Below are 23,900 nucleotides of genomic sequence, written 5' to 3'. Positions count from 1 at the left end.
TGGATCAAGGACTGGAACGTGGCTCCAATGCGGCCACAGTGGAAAGGACCCCAGACCATTATCCTGACCACTCCCACAGCTGTAAAGGTGGAAGGAATCCCAGCCTGGATTCACCACAGTTGCATGAAGCCTGCAGCCACTGAGACCTAGGAGGCCAAACCAAGCCTGGACAATCCCTGCAAAGTGACCCTGAGGAAAACGACAAGCCCTGCTCCAGTCACACCCGGAAGCTGACTGGTCCACGCATAGCCTAAGCATAAGGAAAATCGTCGTGGGACTTATTTTCGTTATAACATGGACCTCTGTGGTAAAAACTTCTACTGCTTCTTCCCACACAGAGGACTGCCGTCAGTGTATACATCAGGTCACTGAGGTAGGACAAGTTAAGACAATCTTTTTATTTTATAGCTATTATGAATGCCTAAGAACTCCAAAAGGAACCTGTTTGTATAATGACACCCAGTACAAAGTATGTAATCCAGGAAGTGACCAGCCCTCTGAACCTTCCATGATTACAGTCTTTGAAGTAAGACTAAGGACTGGTCCTTTCCTAAAGGGCACAAGTAAAGTAATTGCTAGAACAGAAGAGAGGTCCCCAAAAATGTAACCTTAAAATTTGATGCCTGTGCCGCTGTTAATCGTTAGCAGCATAGGATAGGATGCGGTTCTCTAGATTAGGAAAAAAGTTACACAGCAAAACATAAGTATATCTGTCAAGAATCATATTCATGTGAGATGTGTCAGTACTAGTCTTGTGTCATTTAGGCTACTTAGAAAGATAAAAAAGATCCTGTTTGGCTCCAAAAAGGAAAAGTCGGCTCCTCCTGCACGAGTAGGAGCTGCAACCCTTTAGAATTAGTAATCACAACCCCTCAGACCCAAAATAGAATAAAAGAAAATACGTAACATTAAGCATTGATGGAAAAGGACTAGATCCTAGCGTAAGCATCTTAATAAAAGGAGAGGTTCAGAGACGCTCTCCAGAACCAGTATTTCAGACTTTCTATGAACTAAAGGTTCCAGTACCTGAGATTCCAGGAAAAACTAAAAATTTGTTTTTGCAATTAGCCAAACATGTAGCCCAGTCTCTAAAAGTCACTTCTTGTTATGTTTGTGGAGGAACCGTAACAGGAGATCAATGGCCATAGGAAGCCCAAGAATTAGTTCCTACAGATCCAGTTCCTGATGAATTCCCGGCCCAAAAGAACCACCCTGACAATTTTTAGGTTCTAAAAGCCTCAATTATTAGACAGTATTGCATAGCTAAAGAAGGGAAAAGGTTCACTCATCCTGTAGGGCGGCTTAGTTGTCTTAGGCAAAAGCTGTATAATGGTACTGCAAAAACAGTTACATAGTGGAGTTCCAATTACACAGAAAGAAATCCCTTCAGTAAATTTCCAAAGTTGCAGACTGTTTAGGCCCACTCAGAATTCCACCAGGACAGGACAGCCCCCACCAGGTTACACTGGATATGTAGATGCAGAGCTTATGCTAAGCTGCCTGATCAGTGGACAGGTAGCTGTGTAATTGGCACCATTAAGCCATCTTTCTTCTTACTGCCCATAAAAACAGGTGAACTTCTAGGCTTCCCAGTTTATGCTTCCCGCCAAAAACGAAGCATAGCCACAGGTGATTAGAAAGATGACGAATGGCCCCCAGAAAGAATCATACAATACTACGGACCCGCCACTTGGGCACAATATGGCTCATAAAGATATCAGACCCCCATCTATCTACATTCTCAACCGAATCATAAGGTTACAAGTTGTTTTAGAAATTATTACTAATAAAACCGGTCAAGCCTTGACTGTTCTTGCCCCGCAAGAGACTCAGATAAGAAATGTTATCTATCAAAATAGATTGGCTCTCGACTACTAGCTAGCAGCTGAAAGAGAGGTCTATAAGAAATTTAACCTTACTAATTACTGTCTACACATAGATAATCAAAGGCAAGCAATTAAAGACATAGTTAAAAATATGACAAAACTGACACATGTAGCCCATACAAGTGTAGCACGAATTCGATCCTGAAGCCATGTTTAAAAATTAGTTCCCAGCACTAGGAGGATTTAAAACTCTTACAATAAAAGTTATAATAGTAATAAGAACCTGCTTACTGCTCCCTTGTTTGCTACCTGTACTTCTTCAAACGATAAAAAAAAAACTTCATTGCCACCTTAGTTCACCAAAATGCTTCAGTACAAGTGTACTATATGAATCACTATCAATCTATTGCACAAAAAGACATAAGCAGCAAAAACAAGAGAACTCCAACTAATGAGTGAAAGTCTCAAAGGGGGGAAATGAGGAAAGAAAAAGACCCTCTCACATTGTTTTATACTCAGTACCTGTTTTAAGAAAAAAATAAGGAAGTAAAACTAAAGACAGGCAGCCTGGCGCCAGGCCCAAAACCAGGCCTAGGTCTGCCTGGTCTAAACCCAGTAGTTAAAAATCAACTCACAATTTAGAAACCGATGTTATTCATAGATTCTAGACATTGTACAGAAGAACACTGTGAAACTCCCTGCCCTGTTCTGTTTCTATCAGTGCATGAAACCCCTGTCACGTATCCCCTAGATTGCTCAATCAATCACGACCCTTTCCTATGAAATCTTTAGCGTTGTGAGCCCTTAAAAAGGACAGAAATTGTGCACTCGGGAAGCTCAGATTTTAAGGATTTTAAGGCAGTAGCTTGCTGATGCTCCCAGCTGAATAAAGCCCTTCCTTCTACAACTTGGCGTCTGAGAGGTTTTGTCTGCGGCTCATCCTGCTACACCCTGGGCCCACTTTTCTTCCTCTATACTTTGTCTCCGCGTCTTATTTCTTTTCTCAGTCTTTCGTCTCCACCTTGTGAGAAATACCCACAGGTGTGGAGGGGCAGGCCCCCTTCAATACATCAATCAGTACATTAAGATTTACATTGGTTTGATCTGGAAGGGTGGGACAACTCAAAGGGGGAGGCTCCCAAGTCCTAGGTACACTTAAACATATTCTGATTGGCAATTGATTGAGTTTTTATCTATAGAAAAGAATGTCTGGGTGAAGAGAGGGGTTGTGAAGACCTAGGTTTTATCATGCAGATGAAGCCTCCAAGTATCAGGCTTTAAAGAGAATAGACTGTAAATGTTTCTTATCAAATGTAAGGTCTGTGTAGATAGTAATGCTGGAAGGGTATAATGAAGCAAGTCCAACCCCCACCTGGCTTCCGTGGCCTGAACCAGTCTTTTCAGGTTACATTTAGGGTGCCCTGGCAGAGGAGGGAATCCATTGGGATGGTTGCAGGGAGGCCTTTCAATTTTATTTTTGGTTTACAAAGCCAGTACTATGACACCAGGTTTTTGAGAAAAGAAAAGCTTTTCATTGCAGGTTACTCAACAAAGAGACACGAGTCCAGCTCAAATCTGTCTCCCTATGCTAGTTTTAAGGCAGTACTTTTATTAGAAAAGGTTAGGGGGCTGATTCTGGGATTAGCAAGTGATTGGTAGAAGGCAAAGGAACATCTGGAAAGTCCCTCAGACATGCACAACTATCTCTTCGTACCTCCTCATGGATCCCATACGCAAATTCAGGGGGAGTTAGTATGAAACAGGGGGAGTTAGTATGAAACACATGGTAGAAATTTGGGTTGTGATATAAGCAAGTTCACTCTGCATATACTCATTGGCCATATTCGTTTTAACCAATTTTAGCCAACTTCATTCTCTTAGAAGGGGAGGGAGTTTTATTTTAGCAAGTTGTTTCTTTTCTTATCTTCCATCCGGCAAGCTCGAAGATTTCTGTTATTGCTGTCTTCGGCTCTTTGGGGCACAGTTTCAAAGGGCAGAGAGTGTACCAGCTTTAGCCTTATGTTTCTGGTTCCAGTGAACAGAAAGGAATCAAACCAAGGGAACACAAGAACTAAGAGGTAAACTACGAAAAGTACAGTTCTGCTCTTAAGCTCCTCCTACAAGATCCTGTCCAGAGACATAGGAGGAGGCAAAGATGCTGGTAAGCACTTTGTGCCATCTTGTGCTCCCTCCCACCAGCCCTCTATTTGGCCAAGTTCTAGTCCCACCTGCTTTGTGCCTACTGGCATTCGCTTTCTGGTCTTTAGTGTCCTCGTCGGTAAAATGAACGTAACATCTCTAATCATCTGCATTCACACAGTGAGGTAAATGATGTGAAAGGGCTTTCAATAAGGTAGTAAGGGAAAGAGATGAGGATACTGACTTCCCATTTTCCCAATTCCTGCTTCAGAACTGCTCTCCTAGGCCCCAAGCCCCTGCCTCTGTTAGCTCCTTGATCAATTTTTGCCTATGGAGGGGCAAAACTACATGGTATCCCATGAACAAGGACCAATAATTACAGACCCATTTATTTTCTTTGCTACTTCCCATGACCACTTTTGAAATGAGAAACTGGGACAATTTCCCTGATTGGTGGGGCCTCCTCACTAGAACAAGAGGGAGCATGTATGTTTCATAATAGGCATTCTGTCAAGAAATGTCCCAAGAAAATAAATGTACGTTTCATAATAGGCATTCTGTGATGGAATGTCCTGAGGAGATAAATGCTGGAGTTGGTCTCAGCACATCTCAGTTATTCATTCTGACTCGTTTGGACAAGTGAGTTACTACAGCACTCCTTTGGAAAAATGACCAGAAAGCTACCTCCAATTTCTCAGCCTCAACGCTGGCCTCCATTTCTTTCTGTTCCTTCCCGCTCTCGTGTTCCAGCCCTCCTTCCTCCCCTTACTTCTCAAACTTCCTGCCCTCAGCCTCCTCTCCAGGGCCGTCCAAATTGTTCAATTTTCCAGCCTACCCATTTCCCCCAGCTGACTAATGTTGCCCCTTCCCAGCACTCTACCCCCCAGAACTCCCTGCCCAGCTCTTCCTCTGTTAATTCCAGAGTGTCCATATGCCGCCGCCCTGCTTGTCAGGCACCCCTTTCCAAGTGTACCCCTATCTTTCCCCCTTGCCCTCCTCATAGCCCCTCTTGCTAGTCCCCTGTACTCTAGTCCCCACACCCTAGTACCCCCCTGCATCTTATCCTAGAGAGATGGCTTCCCTCCTACCGGGGCAGTTTAGAGCTGCCAGGACTGTGGCCTTCCACAACCAGACCTGATGGCTCACAAATCTCACCCTGGCGAGATGGTTTCCCTCATACTGGGGCAGTTTAGAACTGCCAGGATTGTGGATTCTCCCAACGAGACCTGATGGCTCACGAATCTCACCCTGGAGAGATGGCTTCCTTCATACTGGGGCAGTTCAGAAGTGCCAGGACTGTGGACTCCCAGAACCAGACCTGACGGCTCACAAATCTCACCCTGGAGAGGTGGGTTTGCTCCTACTGGGGCAGTTCAGAAGTGACAGGACTGTGGACTCCCACAACCAGACCTGATGGCTCACAAATCTCACCCTGCAGAGATGGCTTCCCTCCTACTGGGACAGTTCAGAATTGTCAGGACTGTGGATTCCCAGAAGCCTGATTTGATGGACGTAGAAAATGAAAGACGGTAAACCAACGTTCAGCCTCAGTAAGTTACAAGGACCCCTTTTCCATGACCAGATTCCTGGTTATCTTATTACTAACTGTATTTTGCCTTAATCCTCATTTTGTTAACCCTCTTCAGATTCTTGAGATTACCTTTTTCTAGACAATCTTTTTTTCTTTTTGAGACACAGTCTCACTCTGTTGCCCAGGCTGGAGTACAGTGGTGCGATCTTGGTTCACTGCAACCTCCACCTCTCGGTTCAAGTGATTCTCCCACTTTAGCCTCCCGAAAAGCTGGGATTACAGGCGCCCAACACCACGCCTGGCTAATTTTCTGTATTTTTAGTAGACATGAGGTTTCACTGTGTTGGCCAGGCTGGTCTCAAACTCCTGACCTCAAGTGATCTGCCCGCCTCAGCCTCCCAAAGTGCTGGGATTACAGGCGTGAGCCACCAGCCTGGCCAACACAGTCTGTTCCTTTTCTCTCGTGTCTAGTCAGCCAGGATACACAAGCCTTTACCTTTGGAACTGGTTTCTCCATGGAACTTGGTCTGAAACCACAAAGCAAACTATAGGACTAGCGACAGAGAAAGAGAGTGAGGAGTAAAAAGCATTAATCTGTTCTCAAGGAGGGTAAGTTGTGTTGATGTGCCCTAGGTTCAAGTCAATGCAAGAACAGGTGATCCCTGAGAACTCCCTGAGAACTCACACACAGGGTACAAGGCCCCTGCTATATAGATACAGAGGACTAAGTTTTGTTTTTTATTGTGTTTTTTTTGGGTCTGGTTCCTCCCAGACTTAATTTTTCTTCATCCTAGAATTCCAGAATCTTGCCAGGGACTTTCTGCCCTTAAGGAAAGTCTCCTGCAAAAAGAGGGAGGGGGGCCTCTAGTGCTCTCATCAAAGCTGAGGGTTGAGCCTCCCTCTCAGTTAGCTGCTTCTATCCCACAAAGGGAAAGGTAGCAGAGCCTGGAAGGCACAGCACGTCCAGATCCTACCCAGATGAGAGCATCTGATGAACAGATAATACAAAAAGAAGTGCTCTCCTCAAACTGATCCTTAGATTCAATACAATCTCAATCAAAACTCCAAAAGATATTTTTGTGGAACCTGGCAAGCTGTTTATAATTTACATGGAAATGTAAAGGGTCAAGAGTAGCCAAGACTCTCCTAAGAAGAAATTCTTCCTTACCAGGTATCAAAACTTATTACAAAAATTATAATAAGATAGTGTAGTACTGGTGTAAGCATAGAAAAATAGACAAATGACACAGAATACAGAAACAGACTCACACATATGTGGACACTTTAATACCAAAGTAGCATGACAGAACAGTGGAGATAGGACTGTCTTTATATTCTATAAAGTGGTCTTAGGTCAACTGGATGCTTAAATGAGTAACTAATGATTTCTACCTCACAATTCATTCAAAAAATCATTTTCAGGTGAAACATAAGATATGATGTGAAAGGATAAAAACAATGAATCTTCTAGAACTGCTCTGTCCATGTATGGATACTGAACATTTGAGATATGCTATTAAGTAAAATTTGCACTGGAGTTTAATTACTTAGTAGGAAAAAACAATGTGAAATATCTCAATTTTTATATTGAAACTTTGAAATAATTTGGAGTTACATAACAATATTAAAATTAGTTTTATCTGATTATTCTGCTCTCTTAATGTGGATACTACAAATTTTAAATTATGTATGCAGCTCAGTATTTTTATTAGACAACACTGATCTAGAAGGTAATATAGAAAAATATCTTCAGGACATCAAATTAGTAAAAATGTCTTAAATGGCATTTAAAAAGTATTAACCACAAAGGGAAAGACTAATATAGTTGACCACATTTCAATTATGGTATAAAAAAGACACCATTAAGATACTGAAAAGGCAAGCGACAGAGAGGGAAAAGAATTTGCAGCACATATAAGTCTTAAAGGGCTTTTTTCAATAATATAAAAAGAACTTGAACAAATAAAAAAAAGATAATCCAATAGAAAAACAGGAAAAGACTTGGAGCATGTACTTCACAAAAAGAGGACAGCCCAATGACCAGCAGACCTATTAAAAAGTGTCCAGCCTCACCAACAAATCAAAAAATGTAAAGTAAAACAATGAGATGACACTATATACCCCACCAAAATTACTGTAATTAAAAGGATGGACAATGCCCAGTGTTGGCAAGGAGCATGAAGAACACCAGTGATAAAGTTAATTGGTTCCACTGTTTTGGAAAACAATTTGATATCATCTACTAAAAGCGAAGATAGGTATTCCCTAGAATCCATCACTTCGACTCTTAAGTATATATCCAACAAAATGATTTGCACATGTGCACCAAGAGATATCTAAAAAATGCTCATGATAGCATTATTTGTAATAGCCCATGATGAAACAACTGAATGCCTGTCAACAGTTGAATAAATAAATAAATAGTGGGGTATCACCAAAGGGAACACTACACAGTTAAGAGAAGAAATTAAACCACAGGAATATGCAACGGCATAGATGAATTCCACAAGCACAATGCTGAACAAAAGAAGCCAAGCACAAAAGTATGCATAATACATGATTATATTTCTATAAAGTGAAGAAACAGCTAGAGTAATCTATGGTGTTACAAGTGGAGAGGGTGGTTAGCGTTGAGGAAAAAGAAGAGTGGGAAAGCATACAACAGTGGCTTCTGGGGTGCTGTCAATATTCTATTAATATTTCTAGACTTGTGAGGTGATTATACACATTTGTGATCTATATATTGGGAATGGAAGCACTTTTCTGTGTATGTATGATGTTTCACACTAAACATTTTCTTTTAAAGAATGTGCCTATTGGCCGGGCACGGTGGTTCACGCCTGTAATCCCAGCACTTTGGGAGGTCGAGGTGGGCGGATCATGAGGTCAGGAGATCGAGACCACAGTGAAACCCCGTCTCTACTAAAAATACAAAAAATTAGCTGGGCGCAGTGGCGGGCGCCTGTAGTCCCAGCCACTTGGGAGGCTGAGGCAGGAGGATGGCGTGAACCCGGGAGGCAGAGCTTGCAGTGAGCCAAGATTGCGCCACTGCACTCCAGCCTGGGCCACAGAGCAAGACTCTGTCTCAAAAAAAAAAAAAAAAAAAAAAAAAAAAAAAAAAAAAAAAAGAATGTGCCTATCAAGAAGGCCTAACTTTGAAAAGTGAGTTCTGACACGTTGTGATTCTGTGTGGGGAGGTACAAGGTTATACATAAAAACCCTAGGAGCTTTCCCCTTCTACCTTCCCTTCCCATTTGCCAACCATAGAGTACCATATAGCTTTACCCTATTATTTATTAATATTGTGAATGGATATTTTCAAATGTGAAATCAACCTGTGACAAACCCCATTTGGTTATGATGTATTATTCCTTTTATATATTACCAGATTTTTTGCAACTATCTAGTTAAGGATTTTTCCATCTACGTTGATGGGGGATATTGATCTTTGTTTTTTTCTTATAATAATTTGTCTGGCTTTGGTATTAATGTAATGCTGGCCTCATAAAATAAGTTGAGAAATGTTCCCTCCTCTTCTGTTTTCTGACAGAGTTTGTGAAGGATTGGTATTTTCTTCATTACAGTAGTCCTCCTGACCTGCAGTTTCACTTTCTTTTTTTTTTTTTTTTTTTTTTTTAAATAGAGACAGGGTCTATGCTGTCCAGGCTGGTCTCAAACTTGTGGCCTCAGGTAATACTCCTGTTTGGCCTCCCAAAGTGCTGGGATTACAGGTGTGAGTCACTGCACCTTGCCCAGTTTCATTTTCAATGGCTTCAGCTAGTCATGGTCAACCACATTCTGAAAATTGTAAATGGAAAGTTTCAGTAATAAACAATTCATAAGTCTTAAATTGTGTGCCATTCTGAGGAGCGTGATGAAATCTTACACTGTCCCTCTCCATTCCACTTGACTTGTGAATCATCCCATCGTCCAGCCTATCCTCGCTGTATAGGCTACCCTCTCATTAGTCACTGAATAGCCATCTTAGTTATCGGATTGACTGCAGCAGTATCAAGGTGCTTGTGTTTGAGTAATATTTATTTTACTTAATAATGACCCCAAAGCCCAAGAGCAGTGATGCTGGCATATTGTTATAAACATTCTATTTTACTGCTAGTTTTGTTAATCTCTTATGCCTAATTTCTAAATGTTTTAAAATTGTTTTAAAGTTTAAAAAGTTTAAAATTTGTAAAAAGTTTAAAATTTTTAAAATTCAAAACTGAAACATTTTAAATTAAAAAATTAATTAATTTTTTTTGTTAATCTCTTGTGCCTAGCTTTTAAACTAAACTTTATCATATGTATGTACAGGAAAAAAATTAGAAAAATATATATCTTCATAGAATTACAATAATGAACTGCATGGTGACTCTCATGGATAGTTTTTAAAAATAGTTCATAACAAGCAGAGATTATGTTTAGGGCACACTTTATGGACTTAGAATCTTTGCTATTGCTTATCAAGAGCGAAGAAAACAACTCTACTTAATAGAAATTTATGCTCTCAGTACATAAATATATATATGAGCATCCAAGAGAGGTCTGGGTTCCTATATTAAGTCGTGGCTTTTATTTCTCTAAGACACCATGTTTGCTTAGAATAGTATGTGAAAACAGAATATTAAAAAACAGCAGAGCTATTGTTTGAGTTCTTTTTTTCTAAAATTATATACTTGTAAGGCTCAACATTAAAGAACGCAAGTGGAGAACTGTCACTAAATCCTAGCTAGCTCTGTACTAGTCTAAACAATTTAAAGAAAGAAAATCATATGAATTAAATGGCAATTTTGAAAAGCCTCTTTCAAAAGTACTGAAGAATGAAGGGTTTTGTGATTTGCTACAAGGTAGAAGGGTTTCTTTTTCTTTTTTTTTTTTTTGAGACAGAGTTTCGCTCTTGTTGCCCAGGCTGGAGTGTAGTGGCCTGATCTCAGCTCAATGCAACCTCCGCCTTCCAGTTTCAAGCGATTCATCTGCCTCAGCCTCCCGAGTAGCTGGGGATCACACGCCCGGCTAATTTTTGTATTTTTAGTAGAGATGGGGTTTCACCATGTTGGCCAGGCTGGTCTTGAACTCCTGAGCTCAGGTGATCCGCCTGCCTCGGCCTCCCAAAGTGCTGGGATTACAGGCGTAAGCCACCACACCTGGCCTTTGCAAGGTTCTTAATGAAACCCATGTCTGCCCCATGGGACTTCACTGGTGATATTAGGAATGTGTTAGGCTCCCTTTGGTGGGTGTGATGCACTCCCAGAAATTACAATATCTCTATTGCCCCATGAAAGTTCAATATTGAAATGAAAAAAAATTGAAATGTTAAACATGAATTGATGTACAAAAGATTGCCAGGGTAAAGTTCATTAACATTTCAATTAAATGCCATGGCCAACAGACAGGGTGAAACCCTGTCTCTACTAAAAATACAAAACATAGCCAGGCGTGGTGGTGCACACCTGTAATCCCAGCTACTCAGGAGCCTGAGGCAGGAGAATTGCTTGTACCCAGGAGGTGGAGGATGCAGTGAGTGAAGATTGTGCCACTGCACTCCAGCCTGGGAGGCAGAGTGAGACTGTCTCCAAAAAATAAAAAAACAAAAACAAAAAACAAAAAACAAAAAACCCTGGAGCCACGTGCACATATATGAACAGCATACCTTGTGACAATGAGCACAGTGGTGTGATGAAAGGCACAAGTGCAGAGGGCCATATTTCAAATATAGTTTTATTGTTTTTTTTCCTTGAGACAGAGTCTTGCTGTGTCACCCAGGCTGGAGTGCAATGGCGAGATCTCGGCTCACTGCAACCTCTGCCTCCTAGGTTCAAGCGATTCTCCTGCCTCAGCCTCCTGAGTAGCTGGGACTACAGGCACGTGCCACCACGCCTGGCTAATTTGTGTGTGTGTGTGTGTGTGTATATATATATATATTTATATATATTTTAGTAGAGACGGGGGTTTCACCATGTTGGCTAGGCTGGGCTTGAACTCCTGGCCTCAAGTGATCCACCTGCCTCAGCCTCCCAAAGTGCTGGGATTTACAGGTGTGAGTCACCACACCTGGCCCATATTTCAAATCTAAATGAACACCCAGAGTTTATTCAGAAGTCACACTTCTGACAACTTAATTACCTACAAAACTGCCAAGAACCAGAAACAAATGAAAAAAAAATCTATCAGCAAAACCAGTAAAGTTCTTGACAGTGTACCAAGAAGGCTGTAAGTTTCCTTTCAAAACCCGTGACTGAGTCATTTTATTTCACACAACAGATTCAGTAGACATGGTCTCCGAATCAATGGAAGAAAAGCATCAAATAAAAGGAAGCTGAAACCACCACCATCACTATGGATAGTACTGACATTGGGAAGTAATTACTAACATCTCTGTCATCTCTCTGGCCGGCTAGGGCCCGACGAAGTCAGAGCCATGTGCAAATAACTCTATGTTAAACGGAGAATGCCACAGTATGAGTGACATTTGCTCTGAAGAGTCACCCAGACTAACTTAAATTGTGTTCAGTAAGTTCTGTTTCAAAATCCATTTTAATAAAACCTTCACAAGAAAAATGGCTACAATGAAGTGTCTATACTTATGAGAAAAGGTACAAAAAGCCACAAGGATGTTCTTTGCAGCACTATTCAAAATAGTGAAAAATTAGAATGCCACCTAAGTATCTAAAAAGGAGATCAGTTAAATAAATAACAGTATTTCTACAAAATACTATTTAGCAATTTTAAAACATAATTCAATTATTTACTAATATAGAAAAATATTAATGGTATATTTCACATGAAAAAGGTAGGCCATGAAACATGATTATGGTTTGATACCTTTTCTTTTTTTTTTTATTTTTTTATTTTTTTGAGAAAGGGTTTTACTGTCACCCAGGCTGGAGTGCACTGGTGCCATCTCAGCTCACTGCAGCTTCGACCTCCTGGGCTCAAGTGATACTCCTGCTTCAGCCTCCCAAGTAGCTGGGACTACAGGCATGCACCACCAAACCTGGCTATTTTTTTTTTACTTTTTGGCAAAGATGAGGTCTCCCTATGTTGCCCAGGCTGGTCTCGAACTCCTGGGCTCAAGCGATCTTCCCATCTTGGCCTCCCAAAGTGCTGGGATTACAGGCATGAGCCACTGCACCTGGCCAGTACATATTATTTATCATAAATGTTATTTTCAAAAATACTGAAATATGATTTAAAAACTGCCAAAAACGTCAGCTTAGATAACATCCTCTCAAAATATCTTAGGGAGAACCTGAGTTCTTAATCCATATAAAATCAGAGCAGTCTTAAAATTAAGTAGGTAAGTAGACTCTTCTCCCTATGTGTTTGCATCTTCCTGTTGTCCATCCCTAGTAGATTAGGGCCCTTCTGCAGCCTTCCCTTTAGCAAAAATCTGCGTTCAGCAAAGGATCTGAATCATATCAATGACATGAAGTAGACGATTACTCATGGTGTATAAGTATTTTACTAGGGATCAAAGGTTTAAGCTAAAGAAAGGAATTAGGCACATTCTTGCTAGCTGGGAGGACCCATAAGAGAACGAAGGAATCTTCTTGATATTTTTATTTCTAAGTTCAGGTACACAAGTTGACACCCACTCCACTTAGTCACAATGCCAAAGCCTGAATGAAAACTATTCCATTGTTCTGTCACTGCTGCAGCCCTGCTAGGTCAGAGATTTTCATAATTTCACCACATACAAAAAGCATGGCCAAAATCAGGAAAAACTGTCTACCAAAATATTAAAGTTGAAGAAATAAAAGTGCAGTGAAGGGCCAGAAAATGCAATCTTGTTTCACAACAAAGTTTCTGTAAAACTAGCAGCTAAAAAGAATCTTAAAAGGTTATTCTTCCTTAACTGCTAACCCTTCAGTTTTCTTTCTGGTTCCAAAGAACTACTTATTTCAACAAGAATCAAACAAACCCTCCCAAATGTTTCATTATTGTCACCACAGGATTTCATTAATAGCAGGTGCCAAAAAAGGCTTGACAGTGAGTCATCTGTCACCAAAACCTGAATCACTCAGGGCTTTAGTATAGTTGTAACACCCCAACATAAACAATCCCCCTAATATCAACCCATTTCTAAATTTGCAATGCAACATTCTGCTACCCCATGGAGACTTTGTGACCAGTTCACTCACACTGATGGGAAAATCTGCCATTCTCTACACTGCTGCTGGTTGCTTTCTTCACTGGTGGAATAGTGTTAAGATTAGTTCTAGCTCTTTTATACTTCTGCTTTTTAGACATATAGACCAATGGGACAGAACAGAGGTCTCCACATATAACCAAATATGTCTCCAGAAATAACACCACACATCTACAGCCATCTGCTCTTTGACAAACTTGACAAAAATAAGCAACGGGGAAAGGATTCTCTATTTAATAAGTGTTGCTGGGAAAACAGGCAAGCCATATGCAGAAAACTTTAACTAGACCCCTTCTTTACACCTTATACAAAAATTAACAGAGGATGGATTAAAGACTTAAACTAAGACATAAAACCCTAAAAACCCTAGAAGAAAACCTAGGCAATACCATTCAGGATATAGGCATGGGCAAAACTTCATGACTAAAACACCAAAAGTAATTGCAACAAAAGCCAAAACTGACAAATGAGATCTAATTAAACTAAAGAGCTTCTGTACAGCCAAAGAAACTAGCATTAGAGTGAACAGGCAACCTATAGAATGGGAGAAAATTTTTGCAATCTACCCATCTGACAAAGGTCTAATATCCAGACTCTACAAGGAACTTAAATAAATTTACAAGAAAAAAAACAAACAACCCCATCAAAAAGTGGGCAAAGGATATGAACAGACACTTCTCAAAAGAAGGTATCTATGCGGCCAACAAATATATGGAAAAAAGCTCATCATCACTGGTCATTAGAGAAATGCAAATCAAAACCATGAGATACCATCTCATGCCAGTTAGAATGGTGATCGTTAAAATGTCAGGAAACATCACTGGTCATTAGAGAAATGCAAATCAAAACCATGAGATACCATCTCATGCCAGTTAGAATGGTGATCGTTAAAATGTCAGGAAACAACAGATGCTGGAGAGGATGTGGAGAAATAGGAACACTTTTACACTGTTGGTGGAAGTGTAAATTAGTCCAACCATTGTGGAAGACAGTGTGGCGATTCCTCAAGGATCTAGAACCAGAAATATCATTTGACCCAGCAATCCCATTACTGGGTATATACCCAAAGGATTATACATCATTCTACTATAAAGACACATGCACACGTATGTTTATTGCAGCACTATTCACAATAGCAAAGACTTGGAACCAACCCAAATGGTCATCAATGATAGACTGGATAAAGAAAATGTGGTATATACACACCATGGAATACTATGCAGCCACGAAAAAGAATGAGTTCATGTCCTTTGCAGAGACATGAATAAAGCTGGAAACCATCATTCTCAGCAAACACAGGAACAGAAAACCAAACACCACATGTTCTCACTCATAAGTGGGAGTTGAACAATGAGAACACACAGACACAGGGAGGGGAACATCACAGACTGGCACCTGTTGGGGGATGGGGGGCAAGGGGAGGGAGAGCATTAGGACAAATACCTAATGGATACGGGGCTTAAAATCTAGACGACTGGTTATGCAGCAAACCACCATGACACATGTATACCTATGTAACAAACCTGAATGTTCTGCCCATGTATCCCAGAACTTAGAGTATAATTTAAAAAAAAAAAATTGTTACTCCTCTTTTTTTGTATTAGAAATACAGTTTGGTAAATCCAGTTTATTTAAGACAAAACTGCAAGCTATGTATACAAAACAAACTATCAGAAAAGTGGTCAAAAATTAATTATTTTAACTTTTTATGACATCTCTTTGGAAAATAACCTATTCCCTTTTAACTTGAGTAGTTAAAAAAGTTCTATCCTGTTTGTGAAAAAAACCATAAGAGTTAATGAGTTAATGTGATATACATTTGACGCTACTTAGCAAAAAATTATGGTAGTTCGACAAATATACTTTATATATTGGAACAAACAAAACTCTGGAATATACAATCAACAACAAGCCAATTTACTACAGAGAAGGTATTCATAAATTATTTCATGCCAAAGGGTCTAATGTCAGATAAATTTTTGTTTGTTTTGTTTGAGACAGGGTCTCACTGTCACCCAGGTTGGAGTGCAGTAGGGAGATCTTGGCTCACTGCAACCTCCGCCTCCCAGATTCAAGCAAATCTCCCGCCTCAGCCTCCTGAGTAGCTGGGATTACAGGCAAACGCCACCATGTCCAGCTAATGTTTATATTTTTAGGGGAGATGGGGTTCCCCTATATTGCCTAGGCTGGTCTCAAACTCCTGAGCTCTAATAATCCGCCTCACTTGAGCCTCCCAAAGATTACAGGCGTGAACCACCGCGCCCGGCCACACTTATTATCCCTTGTTAAATGTTAAATTATCCCTTGTTAATTATTATCCCTTGTTAAATATTAAATTTTAAACAATTCAGTAAAAAGTTGAAATGAGTAAATATTTTGAAACGACTTTAAATGTCATGGTAGAACTCAAAAAATCACTTAAAATGTTCTAAATGTTAAGTATATCAGTAAACTAGAAAAATGACATCTAGAGGCTAACACGCTATCTACAGAATAATTCACTTCCACAAGTTACCCAAATAAAAGTGAAAAAAAAGAACAAATGATAAAAGTAATAGATGTTCATTTAAATTCCAATGAAAGATTTTTCATTTAAAATACATCTGAGGCCGGGCACGGTGGCTCAAGTCTGATGCCTGTAATCCCAGCACTTTGGGAGGCCAAGGCAGGCGGATCACTTGAGGTCAGGAGTTCTAGACCAGCCTGGTCAACTTGGTGAAACCCCGTCTCTACCAAAAATAAAAAAAATAAGCCGGGTATGGTGGTGCATGCCTGTAATCCCAGTTACTCAGGAGGCTGAGGCAGCAGAATCACTGGAACCCAGGAGGTGAAAGTTGCAGGAGATCCCGCAACTGCACTGCACTCCATCTGGGGTGACAGAACGAGACTCTGTCTCGGGGCCGGGGGGGGGGGGGAAGAATTAAAATACATTTGAGGACTTCAAAGGTGGAAAAGTGCAAGAAACAAGATGAATTAACATTTTCCACAAGCCTAGTTTTGGGTCTTCAACAGCAGTATTAGAAGATGGCTGTTACTTTGAGGTCCGTGTCAAATGACAAAGTTATCATGCTTAACCAAGTGGACTGTTGAAAGGCATCACTTTTAAAACAAAGGTTTTACTTCAGTCACTTGTATTTAAAAGTTACAAATTATGACCAAGTATAGGAATTTTCCCTATGCACAATCTCAGCGCACAGAAAGAACGGATGGTCAACATGACCCACGGCAATTTTGAATACTTGGAAGAGCAGTCTAAGTACCCTCACACAAGTTAAAACCACGTGAAGTCAGAGTCACAACTCAATGAGCCACGCACCTCTAATCCTTTACACCTGGAAGTAAAATAGTAACGTGGAGAATTAGGTAGCTGATTAATCTATCCTGGGGCAAATCTTACATACTTTAATTAAAGCCTCTAAAAACACCTGATGTACAGGTTATAAAGAACAGATTCTAGACCAGTCATTATAAGACTTATGCACGTAATACACAATTTTCAAAACTTTTTTTTTTTCGCTCTTGTTGCCCAGGCTGGAGTGCAAGGCTCACAGCAACCTCTGCCTCCCGGGTTCAAGCGATTCTCGTGTCTCAGCCTCCCAAGTAGCTGGGATTACAGGCATGTGCCACCACGTGCAACTAATTTTGTATTTTCAGTAGAGGCGGGGCTTTCACCATATTGTCCAGGCTGGTCTCGAACTCCTGACCTCAGGTGATCCACTCGCCTCGGCCTCCCAAAGTGCTGGGATTACAGAATTGAGCCACCGCACCCGGCGCCAAAATTTTCTTTTGAGACAGGGTCTTGCTCTCTCATCCAGGCGGGAGTGCAGTGGTGGGATCAAGGGCCACTGTAGCCTCAGCCTCCTGGGCTCAAGAGATCTTCCCAACTTAGCCTCCCCACTAGCTGGGACTACAAGTGCGCTATCACATGCAGCTAATTTTTAAAATTTTTTGTGGAGACAGTTTCCCTTTGTTACCCAGGCTGGTCTCAAACTCCTGAGCTCAAGTGATCCTTTCATATCAGTCTCTAAAAGTGCTGCCATTACAGGTGTGAGGATATATTTCAAAATTACGCACAAACAGTTTTTTCACTCCCATCACTTTTTCTGTTATTCCCTAGAGAACTTAATTTTTGCCAATACGTCTTCTAAAATGTTACATTTCCTGCGGAATGCAAGAAACTAAACGCTTCATGAGCTAGTGGTGGCCATTACTATTTTTAATACTTCAAAAAAAGCATTTCAATTTACTGTTCACTAGCACATTATGACATCATTCCCTTCCAGTGTTTGCTTGCTCATTAGATAATCCTGTTTCTATTTTGTTCTCTTGCCTTCAATATACAGATCGCAAATATTCCATTTCAGCTGATGGATTAAAGATTCAATGAGGCTGCTGAAAAACGCCTTTATATTTGAACGGTTTGGTCGGTAATACGCTTTCTCTTATTGCGGTTGATCTGGAGAGATTAATCTCTCACCAAAAGGTAAAATCCGGAGAAGATGAAATAGCAAAACTAAGGACCAATGGGAAGGGGGAGGCAGGGTTAATCGACAACCGTACTTAACACGACAGATTCCAAGGCTTCCATCAGATAAACAAAGGAAGCTGATTTTTCTACAGAGGCTGCAGGTGCGCAAGCTACCTGAAGTATTAGTATGCAAGCCCACTGAGCCTATTACCTTGAAAGCAGAGTCCAAGCACTGAATTTTTCTAGACTCCCATTATAGGTGGACACCCAGAAAGCCAGTGGAGACAATGATGGACGGGGAAGAGAGTGGGGCCGGTCTTCGATTCCTTCCTCCCACTCCACCAAAGCAGAAGCTAAAATCCTACAACCTACACATACCAATCTGCGCCTCCGCCGCTCATAACCATTTTTCAGGTGCAAAAGGAAGGGGTTGTGGGGGCTGGGCTTCATGTGGGGCGGGTGGGAGGAGTTGCAAAGGAGTCAGGTTGAGAGGCGAAGGGTCGCGGGCGCGGTGGGGAGGACTGCACGACGCGAGCTGGGAACACAGAAGGAGGGCAGGGGGCGCCGGGAGGTGCGAACGCCCGAACGGCCGGGGGCGGGGGCGGGCCCTTTCCTCACCTGGCAGCCCTTCTTATGGTGAAAGCCAACAACCACGATGTGCAGTACGGGCCCCCGGGGGGCGCCATCCCCGCCTCTCCTGGCCTTCTCCATGGGCGGCCGCCGCGGGCCCACACTACGACCTCGACTGCCAAGGGCAGCGGGTCTGACGACCCCACCGTGTGCGGAGAGCCGCGGACTTCGGGTGTCAGCGAGCGCAGCACATGAGGGCCGCACCGGGAGATCTGTGGAGGGAGAGCAGCTCCCGCCCCCAGGGCCGCGGCCGCCCTTCTCTCATCCGCTTCCGCAGCTTCCGGGCTGTCACCTGACGCGCCGGCAGCTGCCGGCGAGGCGGGGCGGGGCAAGGCCGGGAGGGCCCTGACGGCTGGGGGTTCTGAGAGACCGAGGTGGAGCCTGGGGGAGTTAGGTGGGGCTAGGAAAAAAGCGATCGACTGGACGGGGGCGGGGGGTCGGGGGTTCGGGGGGTCGGGGGGGGGACCGGAGGGGGCCTTGACGTGGAGCAGCGGGGTGGGGCTTACGTGACCCGGGCGGCTGGGCCTGCGGAGCCTGTAGTGTCCGCGGGACCTGGAGGTGCGGCGTGGCACACCTGCTTTTTCCTCCCTGGATTCAATCTCAAAGCACTTCCTTCTCTTTTGCCTTCTCATTTTCCTCCTTAAAGTTTTCCCCCTTCCCTCTTCTTTTCTGTTTTCCTTGCTTTTTCACATCTTTTCGATTCACTCTCCGAGTGTCCGATTCCTTCACCTCCTTGCCTTTGCCTCTGTGGCCTCCGTCCTTATTCTCAAATATGTAATAACATGGAGCATACTGGTGAGGTTGCGTATCTGTGTATTCAGCCTTTAAATTACTTGCTTACCCGAGAATTCTTGTTTGTTTGTTTCTAGAGCTTTTTTCCCCTTCATTTAAATATTATGTGTAGCAATCTGAGACGCATTTAAAACCTGAAACCGAATATCCTTGACAATAAAGGAAGTTTACTTGGATACCTGTAAAATGGTTATTCTAGTCCTGCGATTTTAAAAGAGTATTATTTTCATTCCATCTCTTTTTGGGTTTAGTACTCTGAGCCTATTATTACCTTGAAAGCAGAGTCCAAGCCTCTCAACCTGACTCCTTTGCAACTCCTCCCACCTGCCCCACATGAAGCCCAGCCCCCACAACCCCTTCCTTCTGCGCCTGAAAAATGGTTATGAGCAGCGGAGGAGCAGGTTGATATGTGTAGGTTGTAGGTTTTTAGCTTCTGCTTTGGTGGAGTGGGAGGAAGGAAGGTCAATGCAAAATATATGGGTTCTGTTGTCACCAGGGTTTTTTAATTACTGACTGTACTGCAATTTTTTTTTTTAAGCAGTGAATCTCATGTCAATTTAAAGTGCATTCTAGAAACACTAGCAGATTTAACAAGTCTTATCTACGACAGTTTTCAAATAACCTAAAGGATAGGAGTCTGCTTCAAGTAGAATTAGAGATTACTACAGTAACTATGATATTTTGCACTTCTGGTCTTGAAAAATAAGGAGCTCTGTTCTAATCTAAGCATAGCGGAGAAAAACAGTAGGCTTCCTAAATCAAATTTAGTTTCTGTGATTCAGTAGAACTATTTTAATGCTAATACTGTAGACATTTTTCAAGATGTTGCTATACATTTCTGTATTACAAAATTATTGGCATTGGCTCAGAAAACTGTAAAACTATATTGCTCCCTGTATGCAGAATATATTAACTGTTTTCTTAATATATTAACTGTTTTGAGATGTCAACTGTGTGATGTGTTAACTATTAACATTTTCTTGATATAAACTGTCTTGATATTTTCCACAATTAACATGGCTAAAATTACTGTCTAATGAACACCTTTTAAAGATATCTATAAGGGCCGGGCGTGGTGGCTCACGCCTGTAATCACAGCACTTTGGGAGGCCAAGGCAGGTGGATCACCTGAGGTCAGGAGTTCTAGACCAGCCTGGCCAACATGGTAAAACTCCATCTCTACTAAAAAATACAAAAATTAGCCGGGCGTGGTGGCAGGCACCTGTAATCCCAGCTACTCAGAGGGCTGAGACAGGAGAATTGCTTGAACCTGGGAAGCGGAGGTTGCAGTGAGCCAAGATTGCGCCATTGCACTCCAGCCTGGGGGACAAGAGTGAGACTTCCTCTCAAAAAAAAAAAAAAAAAAAGATGTATGCAAAAACAGGGCCAGGCACGGTGGCTCATGCCTGTAATCCCAGTACTTTGGGAGGCCGAGGCGGGTAGATCACTTGAGGCCAAAAGTTGGAGACCAGCCTGGGCAACATGGTTGAAACCCCATCTCTACTAAAAATACAAAAATTAGCTGGGCATGGTGGTGCATGCCTGTAATCCCAGCTACTAGGGAGGCTGAGGCAGGAGAATCCCCTGAACCCGGGAGGTGGAGGTAGCAGTGATCTGAGATTGTGTCACTGCACTGCACTCCAGCCCGGATGACAGAGTGAGACTCCATCTCAAAAAGAGAAAGAAAGGGAGAGAGAGAGAGAAAGAAAGAAAAAGTAACTGGGAAAATTGAGAGAGAAAGTGAACAAGGGAATTTCCAGAATTTTTTTCATCTCTAAATATACAGACTGGGCCACTTAAGAGTTTAGAATATAAGTGGGGCCCGGCCGCTCACACCTGTAATCTCAGCACTTTGGGAGGCCAAGGCGGGTAGATCACTTGAGTCCAAGAGTTCGAGACCAACCTGAGCAATGTAATGAGATCTCATCTCTACAAAATGTAATAAAAAATAAATAGCTGGACTTGGTGGCACACACCTGTGGTACTGGCTTCTTGAGCCTGTGAGCACACCACTGTACTCCTGCCTGGGTAACAGAGTGAGTTAATAAATAAAGTTTAAAATATGATGGGGTGTTGCTATGTTGCCCAGGCTGGCCTCAAACTCCTGGGCTCAAGGGATCCTCCTGCCTCAGCCTCCTGAGTAGCTGGGGCTACAGTTGCCTGCCACCATGCATATCTTACATTGCGTTTTAAATGAGTTGTGTTAATGTAGAATAAATTCATTAACAAGATATTGTCCACAAGGACAATTGTCTATTGGGAAAATAATAAAATTTCTCATTTAACTCAGGGGAGAAAATTAGAAATACCTTTCTAAACATATAATACATCGAAGAGCCTTTGGTAGTTACATGTATTTTATGATAAATTATAAATTCTATTTTACATTTTCTACTTAAGACTTAAAAGGAGAAAAATCATTGAGACATAGAGCTATGACATATTTTCAAGTTCATAACAACTATCCATTTGGAATTGGCCTGTTCTTCCTTTTTGAGTGTCGCCTCAGGAGAGAAAATAATAAAATAAAAATACCACTCCCTTCCTGAAATCCCCATTAACTCTACTGTGTAAGTGAACTATATATCGCTCCTTTTTCAGATTATAAGGAGATTATTCTTTATTAGTGGCATTCAAAATTGCTAATGTTTATTCTGTTCTTTTTTTTTTTTTTGAGATGGAGTCTCGCTCTGTCGCCAGGCTGGAGTGCAGTGGCACGGCACGATTGGCTCACTGCAACCTCCGCCTCCCGGCTTCAAGCGATTCTCCTGCCTCAGCCTCCTGAGTACCTGGAACTACAGGTGTGTGCCACCACGCCCAGCTAATTTTTGTATTTTTAGTAGAGGTGGGGTTTCAACATGTTGGCCAGGATGGTCTTGATGTCTTGACCTCATGATCCGTCCACCTCGGTGCCCCAAAGTGTTGGGATTATAGGCGTGAGCCACTGTGCCCAGCCTATTTTTCTAATTTTTAAAAACTCTATCAAGTAACAACAATGTTTTGAATTTGGCCCATACTATCAGTATGGTATGAGGAAAATAAAATAGGAATAGGAATAGAAAAGGAAAACCAGGAAAAGAGGCGGGTTTCAACCAAATGAGGATTGGACAAAAAGAAATAAAAAAAGAGAAAGAGAAAGAAAGAAGTGTCACAAACAAATTTGACATTACTTTGTGTTTAAAATCTTATGAAGAGTAAGGAGAATGTTGATGGGTATGAATGAAATAGTGAGAATCAATTTAAAGAATATTCATTAGACCCTACAGTATGCCTGAAAATGTGTGCACAGTGTATAAAATAAGAAATTGCTTCCTTAAAGTGGCTTATGTCTGGTTATAAAAATAAGATGAATGCAAAACCAGCTAGCAATGCCAGCTTTATGTAGCTTCACTCTGAGCCAGACATCATGTATTAGGAAACAAGGATAAGTAATAACAGCTCACGTTTAAAAGGGCTTACTATGTGCCAGGTCCTATGCTGACCACTTTTCATAGATTATCTCAATTAATCTTCACATTAATCTTATGAGTAGATACTATTGTCCCCATTTTTTCCAATGGGTATATTGAAACTTAAAAAGTTAAAATAACTTGCCCATTGTCAAATAACTGACCATGGTATTTGAACCAAAGTCATTTAAATCAAAACGAAGAAATTTAATCATGTAAACTACTGCTTCCCATCATTCTCAGCCTTGAGGAACTCAGTCTATGAAGGAATGATGGGTGCTTAACGAATGACGTTCTTTGTGGCTGCTCAAAAAAGATAAGAACGATGAATTTCTTGCTTAGCTTTTTTTTTTTTTTTGGAGACAAGAGTTTCGTTCTTGTTGCCCAGGCTTGAGTGCAGTGGCATGATCTAGGCTCACTGCAACCTCTGTCTCTCGGGTTCAAGCAATTATCCTGCCTCTGCCTCCCAAGTAGCTGGGACTACAGGCACACGCCACCACATCCAGCTAATTTTTGTATTTTTAGTAGAGACGGGGTTTCACCCATGTTGGTCAGGCTGGTCTCGAGCTCCTGACCTCAGGTGATCTGCCCGCCTCAGCCTCCCTGAGTGCTGGGATTACAGTCGTGACCACTGCGCCTGACCTAGACTGTTTAGCTTTAACTTCCTAGGATACAAATATAAAACAGACTAGGGCCGATAATTTGCTGTTTTTTTGTAGTAAAAAGTTTGTAGTAAAAAGTTTAAAAAACGTATTTTAAATCCCCACTAAAGAAAAGTTTTTTAAAAAGGCTAGTTTCAGACTTTCAATCCACTGGACTTTAAAAAGTAACAATAGATTCTTTAATGAGTAGTTGTGAAGAAAAATGTAACAGTTAATTGATGGCAGGAAATACGAATTGATTTATACTGGTTTGAAGA

At 41.6% G+C, this 23,900-nt stretch overlaps 2 protein-coding genes across 4 annotated transcripts in view; one reads left to right on the top strand and one right to left on the bottom strand.

Annotated features, from left to right (window-relative positions):
* The window catches only part of AVL9 (AVL9 cell migration associated), a 94,355-nt gene extending 75,243 nt beyond the window's left edge, over positions 1 to 19,112 (bottom strand). For both annotated transcript variants that reach the window (XM_050783277.1, XM_050783278.1), the window contains exon 1: positions 18,729 to 19,112. In XM_050783277.1, the coding sequence (XP_050639234.1) occupies positions 18,729 to 18,821 (93 nt within the window). In that variant the 5' untranslated portion in view covers positions 18,822 to 19,112. The remainder of the gene's footprint in view (positions 1 to 18,728) is intronic.
* LSM5 (LSM5 homolog, U6 small nuclear RNA and mRNA degradation associated) overlaps positions 1 to 23,900 on the top strand; it is a 298,060-nt gene that overhangs the window by 270,501 nt on the left and 3,659 nt on the right. The window contains exon 1 of one of the 2 annotated variants that reach the window (XM_050783291.1): positions 18,293 to 18,524. The exons of the other annotated variant lie outside the window; for it this stretch is intronic. Within the exon in view, the coding sequence (XP_050639248.1) occupies positions 18,398 to 18,524 (127 nt within the window). The 5' untranslated portion in view covers positions 18,293 to 18,397. Of the gene's footprint in view, positions 1 to 18,292; positions 18,525 to 23,900 lie in introns of those variants that run through there. 2 annotated transcript variants of the gene reach the window in all.

This window comes from Macaca thibetana, chromosome 3, assembly GCF_024542745.1.
Source record: "Macaca thibetana thibetana isolate TM-01 chromosome 3, ASM2454274v1, whole genome shotgun sequence".
NCBI lineage: Eukaryota > Metazoa > Chordata > Mammalia > Primates > Cercopithecidae > Macaca > Macaca thibetana.
This window is presented reverse-complemented; position numbering and strand designations above follow the sequence as displayed.